Genomic DNA, 24,396 nt, shown 5'->3' on the forward strand with positions numbered 1-24,396 from the left:
CGTAGGCCGGTGGCTACAGCTCCGATTCAACCCCTAGCCTGGGAACCTCCATATGCCGCGGGAGCGGCCCAAGAAATAGCAACAACAACAACAAAAAAGACAAAAGACAAAAAAAAAAAAAAAAGATAATTTAAGGATGACATTTTATAGCTTAATATTGCCCTTGGAGATATTTTTGGATGCACTATTTTTACTGTCATCAATAAGTCCCTCATTCACATTAATTGCGTAAGAAAGAACATTAGCATTTTATTTATGTAAAAAGATTGCTTTGCACTGTGGCTAAATGGACACCTCTAGTGCTTAAAAATGAGTAGGAGGCTAAGAACCTAACACCACACGGCGGAGGGTAGTCATGCTCATCCCAAAGCCAATTCCATTCCTAGTGTTAAGTACATTAATTCACGGAAATTAATCCAAGTATCTGTGGTATATATTTTCTCTGCTACTGTTTCTCCTGACAGCCTCCCCTCTGGTTAAGACATATTTTTCTACAAAACAATTAGGAAATAGCATATGTAATAAACTCCCAGGCAGTTCCCCCATTGCACAGATATGGAAACCACATTCTAAGAAAATAAAAAGGAAACCAATCTGCCTGTCCGGTTGTGTGGTATGTGAGATCCACTGACTAGAACCAAATTCAAAGCCATTTAAGTTTGCCAGTTAGTGTTTTCCCCAAAAACTGAGCAGAAGAGAAATGTCAGGGTAGTTTTGGCAGCACCAAATTACAGGACTCGAACAAGCTGCTTAATCAGGCAGACAGCTAGAAAATCCTGTTTGCAAAATAGCTCCCACTAGCTTCTTTTATGTCCGAAGTAAGACCAAATATTGGCTGGAAAATGCACTCTTGTCGGCGGTAAGGAAGAGGAATGGTGTTTCTAGCCCTTTCAGAAGCACCATCGCCTGGATGAATGGACCGCCGGGAGCACAGTGTCTCACGCGCAGAACTCACCCCGGGTACAGTCACAGTCTCCCAGCCCTAAGGGACAATCCTGTTGAGCTGCCCGGGTAGGGGGGTATCCATACCAACTGATTCCCAGGTAGGCAGCCCAGGGCTGCGCAGTGGCCGGCCCACCCCTCCAGGCGCAAAGGTCAGTAAGAGAGCCAGGCTAGAGGCACCAAGGAGGCAAGGGGAGAGCTCCTGCACCCTCCCAGTCTCCGAGTACTGGGACATATCTGAGCGGTCTCTGCCTCCTGCAGAAGAGAGACTTGGGAGGGGGAAGGGCAGAAGGTGGCTGGGCCCCTTCCTCACCACCCCCATTCTCCCCCGCGCGGCTCCCCACAACTCTCCTGCTTTTACCTGTCGCAACCGAAGCGCAGCTACCGGGTCTTGTTGAGTCCTCTTTTCTGCTCCAGAGTGGACAGCAGCCACCTCCTCCAGCGGCTGCACAGGTCTGAAGACAGGGTACCTAGGCATCCCAGCGCCGAGGTCCCATGGCTGGAATATCTGTGCGCCCTGCTGGGATGCCCCCGCAGCTCGTCACGACGGTCGCCTACCTGCTGCTGAGCTGCCATGCCCTACAGGGACAGGTACCCTCGCCTGGAGCTGAGCCCCACCCTGCGCTCTACCTGCCCACCTGGGGCGCCCTCGGCAGCAGCAACTCCGACAGCCCCAGCGTCCTGATCGCCAACCCCGGGCTCCAGGTGCCCGAGGGCCGCTCGCGTTGGCTCGACCCGCTCCGGGACCTGGTGATTCGAGTGCAGCCGGGGGACCGGTGCGAGGTGACGGTGCTAGACGCCCTGCCGCCGCGCCACGGCGCGCTCTCCCCGCGCCGCTTCCCCTGCGCCTTCCGGCCCCACCAGGTCCGGTACACTCACTTCGGCGCCCGCAGCCCCGGACGCGCCCGAGTGCGGCTGCAGCTACGCTACGACGCCCCGACTTCCACGCTGGTTCTGCCTTTCACCCTGGCGGTGGACGTGGTCTTCCCCCAGCTGCAGCTGGTGACGCGCAACAGGCCTCTGACGGTGGAGAAGCTGCGCGGCTGGAGCCACACCATCGACAGGAGAGTGCTGGACTTCACCTTCCCCAAGTCTCCGGCCGCGGCCCCTCGCAGATGCTGGCTCACCCCTCTTCCGCCCGAGGGCGGCCCACTGCCCAGGTATGGTGGACTCCGTGGGGGCCCCTCTCCCCAGGGCCAAGGGCTTAGACTGTGAGGCTTTTGTCCGGGCTGGGGTGCGTTACCAGCACACCGCCACCACCTCGTCGCCCAGCCGGGACTATGTGCCCATGGTGGCGGAGCTGCTAGAGCCAGGGGCCCGAGGCGCCGCTGGGTCAGGGGAGGTGCTGCTCCGAGAGCACTTCCAGCTGCTGGTGAGGATCCGCGAGACAGCCGAGAACATGGCGCCCAGGCCCAGCTTCCGGGCCCTGATGATGATGGAGGTCCGTCAGTTCGCACTGACGGCCCTGACGCTGGACGCACTGGCTGCCGAGGACATGGAGTCTGTTGCTGATGACCTAGTCTTCAACATTCTCAATGCCCCCACCTCCACACCAGGCCACCAGGGCTATGTGGTCAGCACTGACGACCCCCTGGGCCTTCCAGTCTCCTACTTCACTCAGCGGGAGCTTCGGGAACTGAAAATTGCCTATCAGCCCCCGACAGAGAAATTGGATGGGGAGCGTGTCTTCCAGTTGGAGCTGGAGGTGGTCGACGGAGATGGCGCCTCCTCAGACCCCTTTGCCTTCCTGGTAGTAGTGAAGCCCATGAACACTTTGGCCCCAATGGCGAGCTGTAACCGGGGACTGCTGCTTTTTGAAGGTCAGTCAAGGCCCCTGTCCAGTGCCCACAGCCTTCAGATCAGTGACAAGGATGACCTGGGAGAGGTGAAAATAGCTGCAGTCAGGGGCTTGAAACACGGGCAGCTGGTGGTGCTTGGGGGACCTGCTGGGTGCAAGCATTTCACACCAGTGGACCTGGCAGCAGGACGAGTGGTGTACCAGCATGATGGCAGCAACACCTACAGTGACAACATCATCTTCCGGATGGAGGATGGGCACCATCAGGTGGAATTTCTCTTCCCTGTCATCATCATACCTGTTGATGATGAACCACCACTGATCACTGCCAACAGTGGGCTCTCAGTGACTGAAGGGCAGGTGGTCCAGATCTCCCCCTTTGTCCTGAGTGCTACAGATATTGACTCTGAGGACTCAACCATCCAGTTCGTACTGGAAGACCAACCTCTGGAAGGAAAAGAGGAAGAAGAAGGGTGGGACCTGGTCCCTGGTGCCTCCCATTCAAGTCAGCATCTAGGGGAGATGCTGCTGCAGCAGGCTGAAGCACCTCTGTCCCCTGAAGATGAAGACTGGTATTATGGGGAAAAGGAAGGACTTTATGAGAAGGTGGTGACTGAGTGACTTCAGCGAGACGTAATGGAAGGGAGACTCTTCTTCCGCCATCTTGGACCCCTTGGCCCTCAATCTGTAATAATCCAGATGACTTTCCATGTGCACGATGATCATGACCCACCCAATCTATCCAACCAGCACTTCTTGACCATTAAGATCCAACCAGTGGATCTGCAGAGTCCAATGCTATTTCCAGGAACTACCCTAGAAATGACTGTGCAACAGTACCAACTCACTCACTTCTAGAAGAAATTCCTCCGATACATTGACCAAGACTCAGATGACCAGCACCTGTGGTACACCTTACTGATGCCCCCAACTGACACAGATGGCAACCACCAAATCCGAGCTGGAGAAATTGTACTCACTGATTCACCAGACACACCCATTGTACACTTCACCCAGGCTCAAGTAAATCACCACAGAGTTGCCTACCAGCCCCCACAGAAGCTGGGTATTGTACCTCGGGTTGTGCAGTTCACCTACCAGGTGGTGGATTCCGCAGGCAATAGTGTACCTGGTATCTTCACATTATTCCTAAAGCCTATAGATAACCAGCCTCCCCAAGTCACCAACAGAGGCTTTACTGTCTTAGAGGGAGAGAGCTTCATCCTCAGCAGTAATGAACTGTATATTACTGACCCTGACACAGACATTGACCAGATTGTCTTCATTTTAGTTTGGGGTCCCCAACATGGACGTTTGCAGTACTTAAAAAAAATATATGGTCCCAGGGGAATTTTTTAGGCAAGCTGATATTGTTAATGGGAGTATCTCTTACCAGCACAGCAAAGACCAGACCACCAGTGACACCTTTCATCTGGAGGTAAGTGACAGGATTCATCACATACCCATCACTGTCCAGATTTCTGTGCATCCCACTACAGCCGACAAAACTCCCAGGATCTCTGTTATAGGTAGTTCATTATTAAAAGTTTCCATAGATGTGCTAGAGAATAAAGCCACTGAGATCACTATGGGTATCATCCATGGCCAAAAGGATTCAGGTGACTTGATGCTGTCTTTCATTGTGGAGGACAGCCCCAAACTGGGCACTATTCTGTTGAATGGTTTACCCTCAGAATGATTCACCCAAGAGGACCTTATCAGCAGGGCAGTAGTCTATGTCCACACAGGAGGTGAAATTGGATTCCAGAAACAGCATGATGCCTTCAGCCTTGCCGTCTCCAAGGATTCTTATCAGTGGCCAGTGGGGGGCAGCATAGTGGAGAGAGTGCAGGTGCACGTGGTTGTTCTGCCTGTGGACAATGCTGCCCCCAAAGTGTTGGTGGGGAAGTCCTACATTGTCCATGAAGGTGGGAAGAGCCCCTTGGTCTTACAACATCTCAGTATTGAAGATGTGGACACTCCGCAAGACAAAATTCTATGCACAGTGACAGGTCAGCCAGCTTCCAGCTACCTGGAAAACATTGCAGCAGCTCCTGGCTCAGAAAAGTCACAGGCCAGTAGCCCCATCAGTGCTTTCTCCACCAGAGATGTCCAGGCAAGACATATCAATTATGTACAGAGTATCTACAAGGGGATAGAGCCACAAAAAGATCAATTCACCTTTTATTGCTCTGATGGCATCAACTTTTCCCCACAAGTCTTCTTCCCTGTAGTGATCTTACCCACCAATGATGAGCAGCCTGAACTTTTCTCCCGTGAGTTGGTGGTGTTAGAAGGGATGAGCCTGGTCATAGATACCCCACTGCTCAATGGAGCTGATGCTGATCTGCCACCAAATGAGCTTCACTTTCAGCTCACAGCCCTCCCTCGGCATGGGCGAATTATACGGCAGCTGGCCACGGGCAGCCATCCCATCCACAGCTTCACCTTACAGGAGATCCAGGAGGCCTCCACCATTGTGTATGAGCATGATGACTCTGAGACCACAGAGGATAGTTTTGAGGTCTGGCTGAGTGATGGCAAGCACACCACCCACAGGAAGGTATCCATTGTGGTGATTCTGGTGCATGATGAAATCCCTCTGCTGACCATCAACAGTGGGCTGGAATTAGAGAGTGGACATACCAAGGTCATCACAAATCAGGTCCTCAAGGCCACAGATGTTGACTCAGATGACAAGAGCCTTGGTTATGTCCTCTGTTCTGAGCCTCAACAAGGGCTTCTACAGCGACTGAGAAACCCCAGAGGGGAGGTGAGAAACAACCTTACCCTGGGAATGAACTTCACCCAGGATGAGATTGACAGAGGTCTCATCTGTTACACCCACACAGGCCAAGGACTTCCTGACTTTATCAAGTTTGATGTGACTGATGGTATTAACCCTTTGCTAGACCAATACTTCTATGTCACCATTGGCAGGGTAATCCCCAAGGTGGTTAGCAGAAGGATCACTTTGACAAAAGCTGGCAGAGTGACCCTCACCACAGATCTGCTTAGCACCAGTAACAACAGTAGCCCTGATGAAGAGCTTCACTTCAACATCACACGGGCTCCTAGACTGGGGCACTTGGAAATCTCTGACCATCCCGGGGAGCCCATTGCCTCTTTCACTCAGCGTCAGTTGGCTGGCAGCAAGATATTCTATGTCCGCACTTCAAATGCTGAGATAAAGATGAACAGCTTTGAGCTTCGTGGGACTGATGGACACCATCCCATGTTCAGAAACTTCTGGATCTTCATCACGGACATGGACAATAAGAAACCCATCATGATCCTCCATCAACTGATATTGCAGGAAGGGGAAAGCAAATGGATCACTCCCTTTGAGTTGACAGTGGAAGACGAGGATACCCCAGATGTTGGTCTCCTCTTTACCGTCACCCAGGGCCCCCTTCATGGCAGGATTTTGTATAATGGCAGCCAGCTTGTGTCTACCTTCACTCAGCAGGACCTGAAGGAGAACCTGATTAGCTACCAGCATGATGGCAGCAAGACGACCGAAGACAGTTTCTCCTTGACTGTGGCAGATGGCACACACGCTGATTTCTACGTCTTCCCAGACACTGCCCTGGAGACACACAGACCTCAGGTAATGAGGATCCACATAAGCTCCCTAGACAACAGGCTCCCCCAGATTGCCTTTAACAGAGGCGCCCTGGCCTTGAAGCACCTTCCCTCTGGACACTTGGGCTTCCTGATTACCAGTGGGGCTCTGAAGATGGAGGATTGGGGCAGTTCCCAACAGCTCCTGAAGTATACAGTGACCAGAAGATCCATGCATGGCTTCCTCATCAACACGGGCCTTGGAAACGAGAGCATTCGAGTGTTTACACAAGGTTAGTATACAATGTCCCCTGGTGTCTTTGTCCCTCTTCTTGAGTAGATCAGGTCTCTCAGTTCAGTATGAGATTGTCCTGACCTCAGCCCATTAGCAGAAAAATCCTAATTCTAATGATTTACAATGGAATGCAAAATTAACAAACCAAAAAAGGCAACAAGTCCATTTTCAGCTATTTCATCAGCACTTCCTTTTAACAGGAACCCTTAGACATTTAATAAGGCTTGTGGTTATCCCTTAAGACTGAAAAACAGGGAGTTTCTACCATGATGCAGCAGAAACGAATCTGACTAGGAACCATGAGGTTGCAGGTTCGATCCCTGGGCTCCCTCAGTGGGTTAAGGATCCAGCATTGCTGTGAGCTGTGGTGTAGGTCTCAGGCGCGGCTCAGATCTAGTGTTGCTGTGGCTGTGGCATAGGCCAGCGGCTACAGCTCCGATTCCACCCCTAGCCTGGGAACCTCCATATGCCACAGGTGCGGTGCTAAGAAGACAGGAAGACAAAACAAAACAAAACAGAAAAACACAAGCAGAATCTGAAATATTATAAGATTACATTGATTTTGAAAATAGTTTAGGTTTGAATGTTAAGTGACGAATGATATATGTAGGAATCACTTGCATAGCTAGTTTAGTAAGTCTAGATTTCTGAAAATACAGTTTGATATCTAGATTTTAGGTATAAACATTACACTGGACATTTTATTGTACTATTCAAATGCAATTTCAACGTCTGAAAAACTGAATAAAACTAAGTTTGCCTAAGTGTCTGGGGGGATTTTTTTTTTTTTTTGGTCTTTTTAGGGCCACACCCATGGCATCTAGAGTTTCCTAGGCTAGAGGTCGAGTTGGAGCTGTAGCTGCCAGCCTATAACACAGCCACTGCAATGTGGGATCTGAGCCACATATGCAACCTACACCACAGCTCACGGCAATGCTGGATACTTAACCCCCTGAACAAGGCCAGGAATCGAAACTGTGTCCTCATGGATCCTAGTGGGGGTTTGTTGACCACTGATCCATGATGGGAAAATCTGAGGGATATGTTTAATGATCATTTTTCTTTTATATATGTTGTCACTACTAATAGTGAACTAGAGACAGGTCCCTCTGCTTTTCCTGGTGTTGTGACACTTGGTGTCTTTGGCTGCTTTTCACGTAGTCATAGATGAAACTTGTTCATGTAGCTCTATGTATGAGATGTGAAGAGAGAAATGAAATTTTACACATCCAATACATATAAAGCTAGATGCAATCTTAGAGTAAAACTTCTGAAGGTTGTTTTTAAAAAGTGGTTTATTTACATTTTCAGAGTTGTTTCTAAGGCAAATGAAACCCTATGAGTTTCTATTCTATAAGATTATTCTTATGAATTAATTCCCCCAAATGCCAATTGTCTTTAAAATACAAGACAATTCAAGTGACAAATTATCAAGTATCCAAAAGGAGAATGAGCAGTCGAAAAAGTCATAATTTTATTCTCATTTCATTTGTCTTAGGATGCAGTTTAAATTAATTTCAACGACTGGTTAGTGAGTATCCACCCTTATCCAAACTCCACACTTGTACAGAAGACCCAACACCAGGTGGACTCAGCTGTCTGTAGAGGGCCAGGATATTGTGAAGCAGCCATAGCTGGAATGTACTCTTTCTTAGATGTCATCCCAAAGTTCATACACATATTAGCACAGCAACAGAATGTTAATACTATAAAGTTCTATTTCTTTTTTTTACTATTGTATCTTTAAGAAAAAGTTAGATTCTTATTCATATCATTATTTTTTAAAAGTTAGATTCATGTTCATTTCATCGCTTGTAAATTTATTTTAGTATTTTCATGCCCTATGAAAAACATTGAGGTTCTTTAACACACTCATTTTCTGTTTTGCCAATGTGATGTGTGATGCTTGCTCTTTTGGTTGCTGGTCTCTTAATTTCAAATGCATTTTCAATGTTCTGCATTTGTCCTTCTCTTCTCATGCTTGCTAGTTTTGATATCATATTTGTCAATGGAGGATTTTCTATCTTTATTTTGTCCTTGCCTTTACCAGTGAGTTTTCTCATTTGTGACTTTCTTGTTTCTAGTTGTGACTTTTTCTTATCTGCCCAGAGAAAGAAGTTCCTTTAGTAGTGGTAGAGCTGGTTTGGTGGTGCTTAGCTTTTGCTTATCTGAAAAGCTTTTGATCTTCTGTCAAATGTGAATGAGAGCTTTGCTGGGTAGAGTATTTTTGGTTCTAGTTTCCTTCCCTTCCTCACCTTAAATATGTCTTGCCACTACCTTCTAGCTTGCAGAATTTCTGCTGAAAAATTAGCTGTTATCCTTATTGTGGGGGGGATTCCCTTGTATGTTATCTGTTGTTTTTCCCTTGTAGCTTTTAATATTTTTTCTTTGTATTTAATTTTTCTCAGTTCGATTAGTATGCGTCTCACTGTATTCTCCTTGGGTTTATCCTGTATGGGATTCTCTGCTTCTTCAACTTGAGGGGGTGTTTCCTTTCCCATATTATGGAAGTTTTCAGCTATAATCTCTTAATTATTTTTTTTGGCCCTTTCTCTCTCCGTTCTCCTTCTGGACCCTCTATGATGTGAATGTTGATACATTTACTGTTGTCCCAGAGGCCTCTTAGACTCTCCTCAGTTCTTTCCACTCTGTTTTCTTAATGCTTGCTCTCTTACCAGCTGATGTGGTTGAGATGAGGATCTACTACATCTTGAAGGAAGGCAGCAAGGCAACAAAGGATATCGTCTATTTCTCTGTTGAGGACAATGGTAAGTCAATATTGAAACCATAAAAAGGAGTCTTGGTTAATGAAAATCAATATGAAATTGAAAGGAATTAAATAATTGACATAGTAATCATAATTAGTAATGTCTTTTTGTTTTCTTTGTGCTCATATGCCAAATAAGCCCTGACAGATCACTTTTTAGGAAGGGAAAGCAATGCAGAATTTCAGTAGTGAGGTAGGAAGTATTTTATCTGATTGGATTGCATGTGCCATCCTATAGGCAAGTAAATCTCCTCTTTGGGAGGATCTGAGAATCTAGCTGGTAATCTCTCTCTCTTTTCTTTTTACAGCCACACCTGTGACATATAGAAGTTCCTCGGCTAGGGGTCAGATCAGAAGTGCAGCTGCTGGCCTACATACAGCACAGCTACAGCAGCACCAGATCCGAGCCGCATCTGAGACCTATGCCACAGCTCATGGCAATGTCAGATCCTTAACCCACTGAACAAGGCCAGGGATCAAACCCACATCTTCAGAGAGACAGCATCATGTTCTTAACCTACTGAGCCATGACAGGAACTCCTAGCTGAAAATTTCTGTCACTCTGAAACAAATCTAAAAATCTAGTGTTATATTTTGTTAGGATTTTTAGCTCCAGAACCAAATCTTAGTTGCTCCTTGATCTTAGAATTGTAGTCGTCCTAGATGGGGTGAAAAATATATTGACTGGCACAGAAGAAAGCTTGCTAAAAAAAAGAATGCCTATTTATGCTACACTTCTGTGTGTTCATGGTGTTTTCAAAGTGGTATACCGGGCGGCAACTAGTTAACAGAAGGCATTTTCTTTACACAGCTAGGGACATGCTGATCATGGGATCAAAGAAAAATCATTTTGCAGGATGACAGAATAATAGCAAAAATTATGTCCATGTACTTACTGTCTGCCACTCCATAACCTCTTTCGGTACAAATCATTATTCATTATCAGTAAGTACCATGCGTTTTCCATCTAAATATGCAATCAACCAGGACTGTATTACTGAAAAACAGTCCTATATGAGAGGCAATGTGGTATACTGAGTTTGAATCCCAACTTGTCCATGTGACCTTGAGCAAGGTACTTTGTCTTCTCTGTGATTCATTTCCCCCACCTATAAAATGATGATCTTCATATTTAATTCAGAGGGTCACTAAGAATTAAATGGGATAATATATGTAAAGCACTTGGCTCATGGCAGGTGTTCAGTAGGAGTTACCTTCTTTCTGCTGTGACTAAATACAGTGTAACCATTGATCCCTCCTCCCCATCTTCTCACTTTAACAGATCTTTTCTTCTTTCCCCATTTTCTAAAGAATAAAAGTTACTAGAAAGATGCAGATGAATTTAAGCCTTCTGAACTGATTCACTAATGGAAAGCAAATGTAAGACTCAAGTGGTTTAGAGTGGCTCTTTGTCTTTCTGTTTTTGAGGATGATACCCTAAAAGATGTACATCTGACTTGGACACTGTGTTTTCTAGTCAACATCAGAAATAAGTCAGTCTGTGCTGATAAATAATGTGGATTTTATATAGCTACCATTTTTAAAATAATATTGATCATAATTATGGATGATTTGGAAGGAGACTTTTTGTAAATAAAGAAATGTATTGTGGACTTTAAAATCCACAATCAAGGGATTCAAAGGAAACGAGTTTTGCTCTCTTTACCTGTGAAAATTGCATGAAAGTATTTTTGTTCAAAGTTTTTCCCAGTAAAATAAGACACAAGTTTATTTTTTCACTATTACTTATTTTTTTAAGCTGTGCAATTCCATGTATAAAAATAGAAAGACAATTTGAGCATGCAGTAACCTAAGAGGGTTCTGGTACAAGAAAATAATCACACTTCACAAAGATGATTAATAAAAGGAAAAAATATTTTTGAAAGAAAAGAAATTCTATGAAAGGTGTTCTTTTAATATTCTCTATGGTAAATCAGTATGTACTATACTCAGGGAGTGTGTCATTCAGATCACATTGTGTATCCCTGGCTTTTTGTTTTCCAGTTGCCGAATATCCTGATTACCACACATCAATTTAAGCAACATATTATTGCTTGAAGAGAAAAGGTATTGCTTGAAAGAGTCAAGGCTGTTCTTGTCTTGCATTATGTAAGCAAGCTCTTAAACAGTCTCTTTAGGAATAAACATAAACCAAAACTTTATGGGAGTTCTCATCGGGTTAAGGATCCAGCGTTGTCACTGCATTGGCTTGGGTAGCTGCTGTGGCGCAGGTTCAATCCCTGGCCTTGAGACTTCCACCTGCCACAAGCACAGCCAAAAAAATAAAAATAAAAATGAAAAAACTTTACAACCTCAGATTAAATCTTAACCTTCCATGTGTGCCTAATAAATAGATAATTATAAATAAACACTTATGTGTGTCAACACACACTAGCATGTAAGGTATGTACATACCTGTAGAGCACTATAAAAAGAGAAATATATTTTTATTAATTTGGAAATGGCTAGTTACCATGTATCTATCTTCTTAATGCTGAGATAAAATACTTCAGTTTCAAATTCAGGTTCTGCACTTATTGAAATCTCTTGTCCTGGATATCAGGCTAGACATTTAAATACCGTACTTGTCATTTCACCTCCTCAATAACATCATGATTAGTTACTATTCCCCATTTTATGGATAAAGAAGGTAGACTTTGATATTGATTGAAATGGTTATTATTACTGAAGGTATTAGCACCTAAACATTCTAGGGAATCACATGGAAAGATAAGAAAACCATAAAATCCTAATCCTTCTTAAAATCAAGTCTCTGTTAAAGTTATCCTTAAATGTATCGATCTATTGTTTGCTCCAAAATTACAGGTTTCTCTGGAAGACATTTAATTTATAAGAAAAATTACAGGCTAATGTCTGGAGGCTGATGTTTATATACAATACATGCATAAAACAGATCCTTTAGTGAGAGAGCAGCAGGGAGCATGAATGCCTGAATGTTGTCATTGCCACTTTTGGGAACCAGAAATCAGAATGTCACCTTGGGTTGAATGACCCATCTATAGTCTTGAATAACTGGAGCCACTGAGGACAGTATTTTTAATAGAAACATTATCTAAAGATTACCTTCTGTCTGAGCTTCACATTAATCAAGCTGGAGTTCCCATCATGGCTCAGTTGTTAGCGAACCCAACTGGCATCCATGAGGACGAGGGTTCGACCCCTGGCCTTGCTCAGTGGGTTAAGGATCCAGTGTTGCTGTGAGCTGTGGTGTAGGTCACAGACACGGCTCGGATCCCGCATTGCTGTGGCTCTGGCGTAGGCAGGTGGCTCCAGCTCTGATTCGACCCCTAGCGTGGGAACCTCTATATGCCACTGGTGCGACCCTAAAAAGACAAAAGACAAAAGAAAAAAAAATTAATCAAGCTACTGGGTCTTTTGTTTGTCACTCTTCATCAGGACCCAGACATACTGTATTGTCTCCATGTACGACGATGACTCAGGCTTTTCTAAAGTGAATTCTAAGAAGTAGGAATGAATATGTGTATATCCATCTGCACAGTTTCTCAGCCTAAATTGATGAGAAACTGGCAGAGGAATAAAACATATGTAAGAAGCACAGAATGGATATCAAACCCTGGCTTCCTTGACAGGAGGCCATATTGCAAAATATGTGAAATAGACCTGGGGCTTAACCTGGTTAGGTTTCCAGAGGCCAGCACCCTAGCAATAACACAAACTAGAAAGTCAAGGGCCACATGACTACGGCTCGAGCCAGCATTAAGGGCGAGAGATAACTGAATAAGTGATGGAGCATCACAGTGTTTTGACATTCAGTGTGTTACTAGAAGTAGGACCTTCGAGTAGAAAGTTCTGCTTTTGCTTTTATTTCTTGACAATCGTGTGAGAAAGTGAATACAGGAAGTCATCCTTACGCAGTGTGGCATAAGCAGAGGGAGCCTTGGGGCTCCAGATCACTGACGCCATCAGCATCCCGGTTCTTGGCTTTTACTTTCTTCTGTTTTCTACCTCTCCTTCTGTTCTCTGTTCTCATTTCCTCCCTCATCTGCTTTTACGTTCTTCAGCCCAGCCCGTGGAATGAGCTCTGGATGTGCATCACATTCATTCTGTGTCCTGGTTCTGGGTCCTCTTTCCAGGCCCACCTGTGCTCTACCTGTGACTTTGTTTACCTTACTCCATCCTACCTATGCCTGGTTTTTCCATTGGGCAAAATAGTTTTTAGGAAATATAACATTCTTTGGTGTATTTATTTAGAAGTGTTGGGGAGTTCCCAGGTGGCCTAGCAGTTAAGGATCCAGCATTGTCACTGCTGTGGGGTGAGTTCAGTCCCTGGCCCAAGAACCTCTGCATGCTGCGGGCACAGCCTAAATAAATAAATATGTTGGTATAAAGCTAACCATTCTATTATTAAAGGAATCTGTACATCTTATAATAAGCAACTATCTGACCTTAGCCATAGCTAATGAATGTGCTGAGGAAAGGGTGCCATTTGTTCTTTTTAGAAGTAAAAAATTCTCTGAAACAGGAGTTCCTGTCATGGCTCAGCAGTTAACAAACCCAACTAGCATCCGTGAGGATGTGAGTTCGATCCCTGGCCTCACTCAGTAGGTTAAGGATCCAGCATTGTCATGAGCTGTGGTGTGGGTCAAACATGTGGCTTGGATCCTGCGTTGCTGTGGCTGTGGTGTAGGCCAGTGGCTATAGCTCCGATTCAACCCCTATCCTGGGAACCTCCATATGCCACAGTGCAGCCCTAAAAGAGACCAAAAAAAAAAAAAAAAAAAAAAAAGAGAGAGAGAAAGAAAAAAAAGAAAAATATGCTCTGAAACAGAAACACATTGTCATGAGGTTTACCGCCCAAAAGCCAAAAACGGTAGAAAACAGTGCTGGAACATATAGTCCTAGGAAAGAGAGAGAAATTGAATTCCCTTGGAGACTGATGTGTAAACGGTTTCCTTCACTGGTGCAGTGCTCCTCCAGGAGCTGGACACCCTCCAGTTAGGGACCAGGGAAGACACTGGGCTGCACTTGGGGCAGGGCCTCGGGGGAGCTGGCTGTATTGCAGCTGGAAGGCTCTCGGCTGGGGACAGCCCTCTGAGGTACTCCATTGAAAAAGACTAAAAATGGCCTTTGGTCTCTGCTTCCTGTGATGAGAGAAAAATGGAATATGCACTAGTTGGCAAGGAAAGAGGGGAAAAGAAAATGGGTTTCTCGAGACAATGACTTTCTAGGTTGTTTTTTTTTTTAACGACTGGAGGAAGACTTGTAACAGACAATCCATTGCTATCCATTGTGTGTATATACAACATAGTCTATCCAACCCAGTGATGGATACTTGGGTTGTTGCCTCCTTGTAGTTGTTGTGAATCATGCTGAATGCAAGGAACACTGATATACAAATGTCTATTCAAATCCTTGCTTTCGATTCTTTGGGGGATGTACTTAAAAGTGAAATTGCTGCGTCTCATATGCTTATTTTATGTTTCTCTTCTTTTTATTAACCGCCAAACTTAGCAGCTGCAGAAATTTCTCTTTTAATAGTCCGATAAATGTATGTATTTGCTTGTATAGACATTTCTCTAAAAAGAGGGCTAGAGGTTTTCCTAGACTGCCAAAGGGCTTCTAAGGCCAAAAAATGTCCAGAACCTAGGCACACCGTCTTCTCTTTCACCTAAGGCAAAATAATTTAAATCTATGCTATCCTGGCAGATGTTTGATGTCAGGGACCAAAATGAGTAATCATTACAAAAAAAGTGATTTTGCAATATCTTAGAAGTTTAGAACAGATGAGCTTGACTAATAACATTTAAAAATGCTTTCAGAACCAAATTTTCCTGGTTGTAACAAAATAAGCATCTTTACCAGCAGACGTATGCTGAGAAAACATAATATGCAGTTTAGTGGGGAAATATAAGTTCAGGTCTTTAATATACCAGAACATAAGAGCTAATTAGAAGAGAACACTTTGAAAAGCTAGAATGTTCCTGAAATGGGGTTGATTTGATCAGTCAGTTCTATTGGAGTTCCGAAAAGAGAGCGAAAATCAACAATTTGCATCACTTGTGTAGAACTGTAGTCGATGTAAAATACTATGAAACACATTCATTCACAATGTGCAACCGCACCCAGTAACCATTAAACAGTATCTTATTGTTAGCAATGCTGTATCATCTCTATAGGTTTCATCTGAAGTCTGTGCTTTGAATGAGAAAAATTCTTTAACCACTAGCTCAACTTCAGTGTTCACAATTCAGAATGTGATCGTTATCAAGTCTGGGAAGAAACACATAGCTAGAAGATGGACTCAAATTTCAGAAAAGACATCGTTCTGTTCTTACTTGACTGTGGTAGCATCCATTCAATTAATAAATATTTATTCGTTCCCACTGTGGTTCAACAAATGAAGAACCCAACTAGTATCCATGAAGATATGGGTTTAATCCCTGGGCTCGCTCAGTGGGTTAAGGATCCCTGTGTTGCCACAGGCTACAGTGTAGGTCACAGATGTGGCTCAGATCTGGCATTGATATGGTTGTGGTGCAGGCCTGCACGCATGGCTCCGATTCAACCCCTAGCCCAGGAACTTCATATGCCGGAAGAGCAGCCCTTAAAAAAAAGAAAAAAGAAAAAGTACTTTAAGTATAACCTTTAAAAATTGTGAATCACTTTAGTGTACACCTGTAACATAATATTGTAGAGCAATTATACTTCAATTTAGAATTTTTTTTTGAAAATTTTTCAAAAGGAGTGATGCCCACGTTTGTGGCATAGTTATCTGGGTGACAAGGTGGCAAGAAATACTGAGTTCTTTTTGGAAAATGTTGAGTATGAAGTTCACATTCCAGACCCGGTTCTTGCCAGCCCTACGGCTTTGGGAAAATCCTATACCTTTTTTTTTTTTTTTTTTTTTGTCTTTTTTTGCGTTTTCTTGAGCAGCTCCCACGGCATATGGAAATTCCCAGGCTAGGAGTCTAATCAGAGCTGTAGCCACTGGCCTATGCCAGAGCCACAGCATCGCGGGATCTGAGTCGCATCTGCGACCCACACCACAGCTCACGGCAACACCGGATCCTTAACCCACTGAGCAAGGCCAGGGATTGAACCCACAACCTCATGGTTCCTAGTCGGATTTGTTAACCACTGCGCCACGATAGGAACTCCAGCACTTTTTGAATCTCATTCTAAATAGAGATGTTGGTTCCTGCCTAGTTCACAGGGTGGTGAGTCTCTAATAAAATTGTGTGGAAACACTTTACAAACTGTCAACCAGTGTACACTGAAAAGTGTTACCATATTGGTGTTCTAGTAACCAATTAAAACTCGATATATTCTCATCATTACCAGGGTGAATTGCCTTTTGGAGTCAGGCTTAGTGGGAAAGTACAAGCCTAGAAATCAGGAGACCTGAGTTTGAATCCTGCTGTGCTGCCTGCTAGCTCTGTGTGGTATAGGGCTGGTCCTCCCCTAATGTAAGACGAGCTTGAATATTTCATCTGCAAAGGCCCAAGAATGCTGTTGACTATTCTATTGAATTTTTGTAAATATTTAGCATGAGCCCACTAAGTCTAAATGAATTTTTTTTTTTGGCTGCACCTGCAGCATGCAAAAGTTCCTGGACCGGGAATCGAACCCATGCCACAGCAGTGACCCAAGCCACTTTAGTCACAACACTGGATACTTAATCTACTGAGCCACACAGGAAGTCCCTAAGTGGAATATTTTTATAAAAACATTTCCAGAAGAATTTTCAATCACCATAAACCTACTTTATGGAGAAAAGGCTTAGACTGTTGAAGAAACCATTATTATACAAACAAGTACAAATGAGATTAATGTGTCATTTGGTACATGCAAGTGTATTGCTGAAACAGTATAATCAAGTATGACTAAGGGATGGTAAAATGTGATTCATTTGCTGCAATGAACAGTCAAGAAAGGTATGAAATATTCTAGCATCTGTTGTTGAATTACATTTGGTGGGTGTGAATACATAAGGCTTGATTTTTCCTTGCACTTTCAATTGCAAATAGCAGAAAGTTTGTAAAGCCTTACACAGTTCTCTTCTAGATTATTTTATTTTCTCTATTGTGGAATATAAATAATCAGCCACTCCTGGGGTTTTGCTTTCCCCTTACTTTTTTTGTTGTTGTTGTTTGTCTTTTACAAAATCTATTTATTTACAATTACAAACACAATTGCATGTAATATGCAAAATAGAATGTATGAAAATACACACTATTTTAAATACTATTATATTGAATTATTAATAGCTTATATATTAAACATATAATTGTATATAATTTATAAGTATTTTATAGACTATTATATATAAAACAATAATAGAATAGAATAAGGTATAATAAACTAATTTATTAGTAGTATTATAGTGAATAGTTATAATAAATATGATTTATATAATTAAAATATACACTTCAGTGGTTTTTAGTATATTCACAGTATGTACAACCATCACCACAATCTGTTTTTAGAACATTTTCATCTCCCCAAAAGAAACTCATACCTGTTAGCAGTCACTCTCGTTTCCCCTTACCTCACATCCCTCACTCTAGGCCCGGGAAACCACTAATCTACTTTCTTTTTAAAAAATTTTTTTAAATTATAGTTGATTTCAGTGTTCTATCAATTTCTGCTATACGGCAAATGACCCGGACATATATATATGTATATATATGTATATATTATCCTCCATCATGTTCCTTCACAAGTGATTTGCTATAGATCCCTGTGCTATACAGCAGGATTTCATTACTGATTAAGATCCCTTCATATAAAAGGAATCACGTTAATAGGTGGTCTTTTGTCTGGTTTCTGTCACTTAGCACAGTGTTTTCAAGGTTCATCCACATTGTAGCATGTGTCAGTATTTCATTCCCTTTAGGGATGAATAATATTCTATTGCATGGATATGCCTCATTTTATTTACCTACTTCTTAGTTGATGGACATTTGGATTGCCTCCACTTTGGGGCTATTATGAATAAAAAGTGTTAGAAACATTCATGAAATGTGGATGTATGCTTTCATTTCTCCTGGGTCTACACCTAGGAGTGGAAGCCTTTCCCTGGGCTTTGAGGACTCAGGGCTTCTTGCTGTCTGCTCTCACTGATCTCTTGGGGAGCTCTTTTTATTCAGTAAGAAGAATAATAATGATAGTCAACTGATAGGAAAGAAGTTGCATTCATTTGAAAACACCTTCAGCCTGGGCATTTTCTGAGTGTGCACAGATCAGTTATTTTCAAGAAGTGCGAAATTTGTCATGTGATGAAATGTGTAGATGCATTAAGGAGGTTCAGTCACCTAAGAGTATGATCTTTTCCCTAAGATAACGTCATAGCTTCCATAACACTTGTTGCAAGTGATATTGGTCATTAATACAAGGGTTGTGCCTGTGGGGGCGGGGGGGGGGGGGGGAGACTCAGTAAATTTGACACAGATCTGCTGAGCAGAGTTTTTTTTTTAATACAGATGCCTATAGTGTGAAGCAAAATACCAAATTCATAGGGAATTGTTAAAGATATCTCTGAGACTTCAAAGCTTATAGCCTGTAGCTATGCCCCAGGTCCTGTACTTGCTCCTCCTCAGGATGGGTTCACTCTCATATGCCCTGAGGGTTATCTTGGTTTTGATAGAATGAATGTATTTTCTCCAGGTAGTTTTGACATGTCCAAATAATTTAAATGTTATTTCCTAAATGGAGTCCTGTAGAACTAGTTGTTAAAAGGGGGTGCATTAAAAAACAAAAAAATTCCAGCATTTAAATATGCTTAAGAAATAATGGGTTTATCAAATAAATTGTTTAGTTAATTTAAAAGTTTTCTGGAGTTCCCTTCGTGGCTCACTGGAAACGAATCTGACTAGTATCCATGAGGATGCAGATTCGATCCCTGGCCCGGCTCAGTTGGTTAAGGATCTGGTGTTGCCGTGAGCTGTGGTGTAGGTCAAGATGTGACTCAGATCCCTCATGGCTGTGGCTGTGGCTGTGGTGTAGGCTGGCAGCTGCAGCTCCAATTCAACCCCTAGTCTGGGAACTTCCATATGCCTCAGATGTGGCTCTTAAAAAAAAAAAAAAAAAAAAAAAAAAAAAAAATGTTTTCTAATCTCTTAGTTCTTGCTGGAAACAAAAGATCTCGAACTACCTGGTATAACCTGGGAACTGTTGGTGGCCCACAAGCCTGTAGAGCATTTTACCAAAGTGACACCTTTGCCTTTTTTTTTTTTTTTTTTTTTTTTTGGTTTTTCACATTATACATAACATGATATAAGTTTTAAGAAGTAATTCATGGAAAATCACTCTTTAGATGTAAAACACTCCAGTGTTTTGGACCTCTGAACACAGCTTTGTTTGTCTGCAATGTTTTTCTTCTCTCCTTTGTCATGTGTGATAGAATTGGACTTGGCAATGCCCTTTCCTTTAACTGTTTCACCTGGACTCTTTTCTGATAAAATGGCTTGTTGCTGGAGGCACATTTTCTTTGACTCATTGGGCATGAAAGGGTGCTATTTTTCTACGTAATTTCACCTTTCATACTTTAAATCGATTTTTCTTTGAAGCTCCAATTTTTCTCTTCCATGAATTCATTTGTGAGAAAAAAATGAGTGCTAAGTGGGGGAAGACTGCTGGTGCATAATGTAAGGCGGGTGTCTGGAAGGGCTCTCTGACAGATTTCTACAGAGACTGTAGGTCCCACCACAGCCCTAAGGCCCCAGGACTCACTCACCTTCCTGAACCACCAGATGTGGAAATGGAGAGAACAGCTCCTCTACAACTCTTTTCTGGGCTGGCTCCGATTCCCTCCACATGTTACTACCCTTTAATTCTAACCTGTTCCCTTACTCAGCCCAACATACTTGCTTGCTGCACAGTTCACTGCCAAGCAGCACAGCATCCTAGCAAGAACACAGGTTTCGAAATAATGTTTCCAGAGTTACTGTTTGGCAAGTTCAAGAAGGTTGGGTCTTCCTTTTCTTTGGGCAGGAGTGGCACCTTCCAGGGAAAATAGTCCGGTCCAGATGAGTGGATGGCATTGCTTTATCCACAGTTGCTTAGGAAGAACCCGGTCTGGACATCATATGGCAAAATCTGTAAACCACTCTCAATGGGAGGGTAGCTAGAAGATCGAAAGGAATTGGATTCACTTAAACTTACCGCTTTCTTTTATATTTACCAACAATCATTTTATTAGTTTTTCCATTACACTTGAAGTTCCTATTGTTAATTTATAGACAAAATTTGTTGTACTAAGTCTCTTTAAACCAGTAGCCCTCCTAAAGGAATAAGCCCAGCTGCTAGACATGGTTTAGCTTGTTTAAAAATTCCTCCTTTATGTACCTCCTACTGAAAAGAGCTTAATTCAAAAAAAAAAAAAAAAAAAAAAAAAAAAAACTTGATGTTTCAGTCATTCTGGTAAGCAAAAGAACAAGGTCTGTCCCTTACTTCCAGGATTATTTAAAAGGCACGCATAATCCTTGTGACAATATTTGTTGTATAAATAAATTTCCTGGGAAGTTTTATTCAAGCTCAAGTCTGTTCCCAGCCCTCAAAACGCTCTGATTTAATTTGCCTGGGACAAATCCTGCACATCAATGTTTTTTAGTAACTCCCCAGGCAATTCTAATGTGCAGTCAAGTTGGGAACTGTGGTAGGCCAAATTCTGAAATAGCCTTTGTGTATACATCCTGTACAACATTTTTCCCTTGATTGTAGGTGGGACCTGTGACTTGATTGTAATCAGTAGAATATATCAAAGTTGATGGGATGTTATCTCTATGTTTAGGTTTACACACACACATACACACACACAATCTTCATCTTCCTAGCAGCTGCTAGAGAGATTCTCCATTGGCCTTGAAAAAGAAAACTGCCATGTTACAAGCAACCTACATACTGCAAGGTCCACATGGCAGCAAACTTTCAGAAGCCTCTAGGAACTGAAGGCAGCCTCCAGCCAATTGCCAAGAAGAAGCTGGGACCCTCAGTCTCAGCCACAAGAAAAGGCATTCTGCCAATAATATCTAGAGCTTGGTAGCAGATTCGTCCTAGTCAACCTCTTGGATGAGAATGCAGTCAGCTACCATTTTGATTGCTCTTTTGTGGGACCCTGAGTAGGGGACCCAGCTAAGCTGTGTCTGGACCCCTGACCCACTGAAGCTATGAGATAAGAAATATGTGTTTGATTGAACTTCTAGGTTTGCGGCAAATTTTACATGGTGGGGGAGAGCCAACCATGTGATGAGAGGGTTCGGACTTTCAGTGCTACCCTCCTGACTTCCAGGAAGGGAGAGGGGCTGAATCAATCATCAGTGGCCCGTGATGTCATTAATCCTGCCTGTGTAATGAAGCTTCCATAAAACCCTGAAAGGACTGGGTTTGGATAGCTTCTAGGTTGGTGAACACGTCGAGATGGGAGGAGAGTGGTGCCCAGAGAGCATGGAGCTCCTGCCCCTTCCTATATACGTTGCTCTAAACATCTCTTCCATTTGGCTGGCCTGAGTTATATCCTCCTGTAATAAACTGGTAATCTAGTAAAATGTTTCTCTGAGTTCCGTGGGCTGCTCTAAGTTAATCGAAACTGAGGAAGAGAGTCCTTTGAAACCTTCCATCTATCGTCGGTTGATCAGAAATACAGGTGACAACCTGGACTTGTGTTTGGCTTTTGAAGGTGGTGGCAGAGGTGGAGGTGAGGGGGGAAGAAGCAGTGTTGTAGAACTTGAGCCCTCAACCTGAGGGATCTGATGCCATTTCCAGGTAGACAGTGTCAGAACTGAGTTGAATGGTTAGACACCCACCCAGGGTTGAAGAATTGTTTGGTGGCGTTGGGCTCACATTGGAATTGGTGTCCAAGTCATTACAAGCATGCATGGTCTTTATGTCAATCTCTCCAACTCCCAAGCTCCAAAGGGACGAAATGGGCTTTATTTCTATATTCTATTTCACCTGCCGGCTTCATTTTATATTGTTCATTATGGCCTTTGGAACCCTTAAGTTTCATTCTTTTCTTCTGGCAGGAAAAAACATTTTTGAGTGAATAGCTTAGCTATTTTTAAAATTATGTCTTAGGGTACACCAGAAAAACCAAATAAACAGGGAGGAAATTGGCAACATTTAAAAGTAAGCACAAAATGGTGAGATGCTATACACAGATGGGGACTTACACAGAAATGTAAACCACAGAAAAAATTTAAATTGTTTTTCCTCAGAGACTTAAAAAAAAAACAACAGTAGCTCCAAGAGCTGGTCTATTGAAATGCACATATTAATACCATGAAATTACACAACTTCATTCAGCACACAACTGATTCTTCTGTATAAAAGCAACCAATGTTATCATTACCTCTCTCCCCTTTCATCCTTTAACAGATATAGAGAGCAATACTTTCTCACAGGTCAAAATATTTCCTTTTTTTTTTTTTGTCTTTTTTTTTGTCTTTTTTTTCTTTAGGGCCGCAGTAGCGGCATATAGAGGTTCCCAGGCTAGGGGTCTAATCAGAGCTGTAGCTGCCAGCCTACACCACAGCCACAGCAGCTCGGGATCTGAGCCATCCATATCTGCGACCTACACCACAGCTCACAGCAATGCTGGATCCTTAACCCACTGAGCGAGGCCAGGGATGGAACCTGCATCCTCATGGATCCTAATCAGAGTCGTTTCCACTGAGACACGATAGGAAGTCCCCAAAATATTTTCTGATGTTCTCCTTAGGTGCACATAGTTCTCATTAATGTAGATGCTAGGGCCTTTCTAGGGTCTGATCAACTCATTAGTAAAAGAAACAGATTTATAGCAACTTTATTTGGTTGCTTTACTAATCAGTGCCCAGTGAAATAAAAGCCAAATTACCCTCTGTTAGCAAGTGAATTCCCCCCTCCTCACCTCCTTGCTCCCCTCTGCCCCCCAAGCTGCAGCATCCTGTTCTGTGCTTCTGAGTTTCCACAACCCCCATCAAGGGCATTGGGGTTGCTTACCAGTGAAACTCTGGACCATTTTATCTGGAGTCACTGAGTATTTGAAAATTTGGTTGTGGGTCTTTTGTAGTGTATTGCCACCCATCTTCTGAGCTCTTACCGAATTCATAGGAAATCAAAAGTCTTTATCTTGTTTGATTCGTGTGCAGCAAGCCAAATGCTTGAAAAGATTTAGTGAACAATAATTATAAACACTGTCTAATAGAAGAACATTAACTATTTGCTTGTAGAGTCTGGGACAAAGTAAAACTAGCAACAGTTTAAAAAAGGGAAATTAGATGTGTTTCAAAAACTACTCAAGGAATCCGTTGTTTCTTTCTTTTTTTTTTTGTCTTTGCTATTTCTTTGGGCCACTCCCTCAGCATATGGAGGTTCCCAGGCTAGGGGTTGAATCGGAGCTGTAGCCACCGGCCTACACCAGAGCCACGGCAACGCAGGATCCGAGCCGAGTCTGCAAGCTACACCACAGCTTATGGCAACACCGGATCCTTAACCCACTGAGCAAGGGCAGGGACCGAACCCGAAACTTCATGGTTCCTAGTTGGATTCGTTAACCACTGTGCCACGACGGGAACTCCAGGAATCCGTTGTTTCTTAAGTCCTGGTTTAACACCTTGCATCTAGCAAAAACCAGAGAGGATTATCTCCTATGTAAATAGTAATATAGAAGCATATTATTAAAGAAATGCTCAGACCACTGCAGCGATAGGAAAAAAAAAGAAAAAGCAATGAGTTTATTGACTTGCCAGGAAAGAAAATACACACCAGTGAAGAAATTTAGAGACTCATAGACATAGAAAACAAATATAGAGTCAGCAAACGGGAAAGGAGGGAGGAGGGATAAATTAGGAATTTGAGGTTACCAGATACACACTGCTATATACAAGGTAGATTAACCACAAGGACACACTGTACAGCACAGGGAAGTATACCCAGTATCTTATAATAACCTATAATGGAACAGAACCTGAAGAAGAATACATACATAACTGAGTCACTTTTCTGTACACCTGAAACATTGTAAATCAACTATATTTAATAAACACATAAAATTGAAAAACAAAAGTC

General features: G+C 43.0%; 1 protein-coding gene across 1 annotated transcript in view; it reads left to right on the plus strand.

Moving 5' to 3' along the window:
* Positions 1,399 to 24,396, plus strand: part of FREM3 (FRAS1 related extracellular matrix 3) — a 56,369-nt gene continuing 33,371 nt past the window's right edge. Inside the window, 4 exon segments of the mRNA XM_021101551.1 lie at positions 1,399 to 2,108; positions 2,110 to 4,075; positions 4,077 to 6,597; positions 9,278 to 9,367. Of these exon segments, the coding sequence (XP_020957210.1) occupies positions 1,438 to 2,108; positions 2,110 to 4,075; positions 4,077 to 6,597; positions 9,278 to 9,367 (5,248 nt within the window). The 5' untranslated portion in view covers positions 1,399 to 1,437.

The sequence above is a fragment of the Sus scrofa genome, chromosome 8 (genome assembly GCF_000003025.6).
Source record: "Sus scrofa isolate TJ Tabasco breed Duroc chromosome 8, Sscrofa11.1, whole genome shotgun sequence".
Classification (NCBI taxonomy): Eukaryota; Metazoa; Chordata; class Mammalia; order Artiodactyla; family Suidae; genus Sus; species Sus scrofa.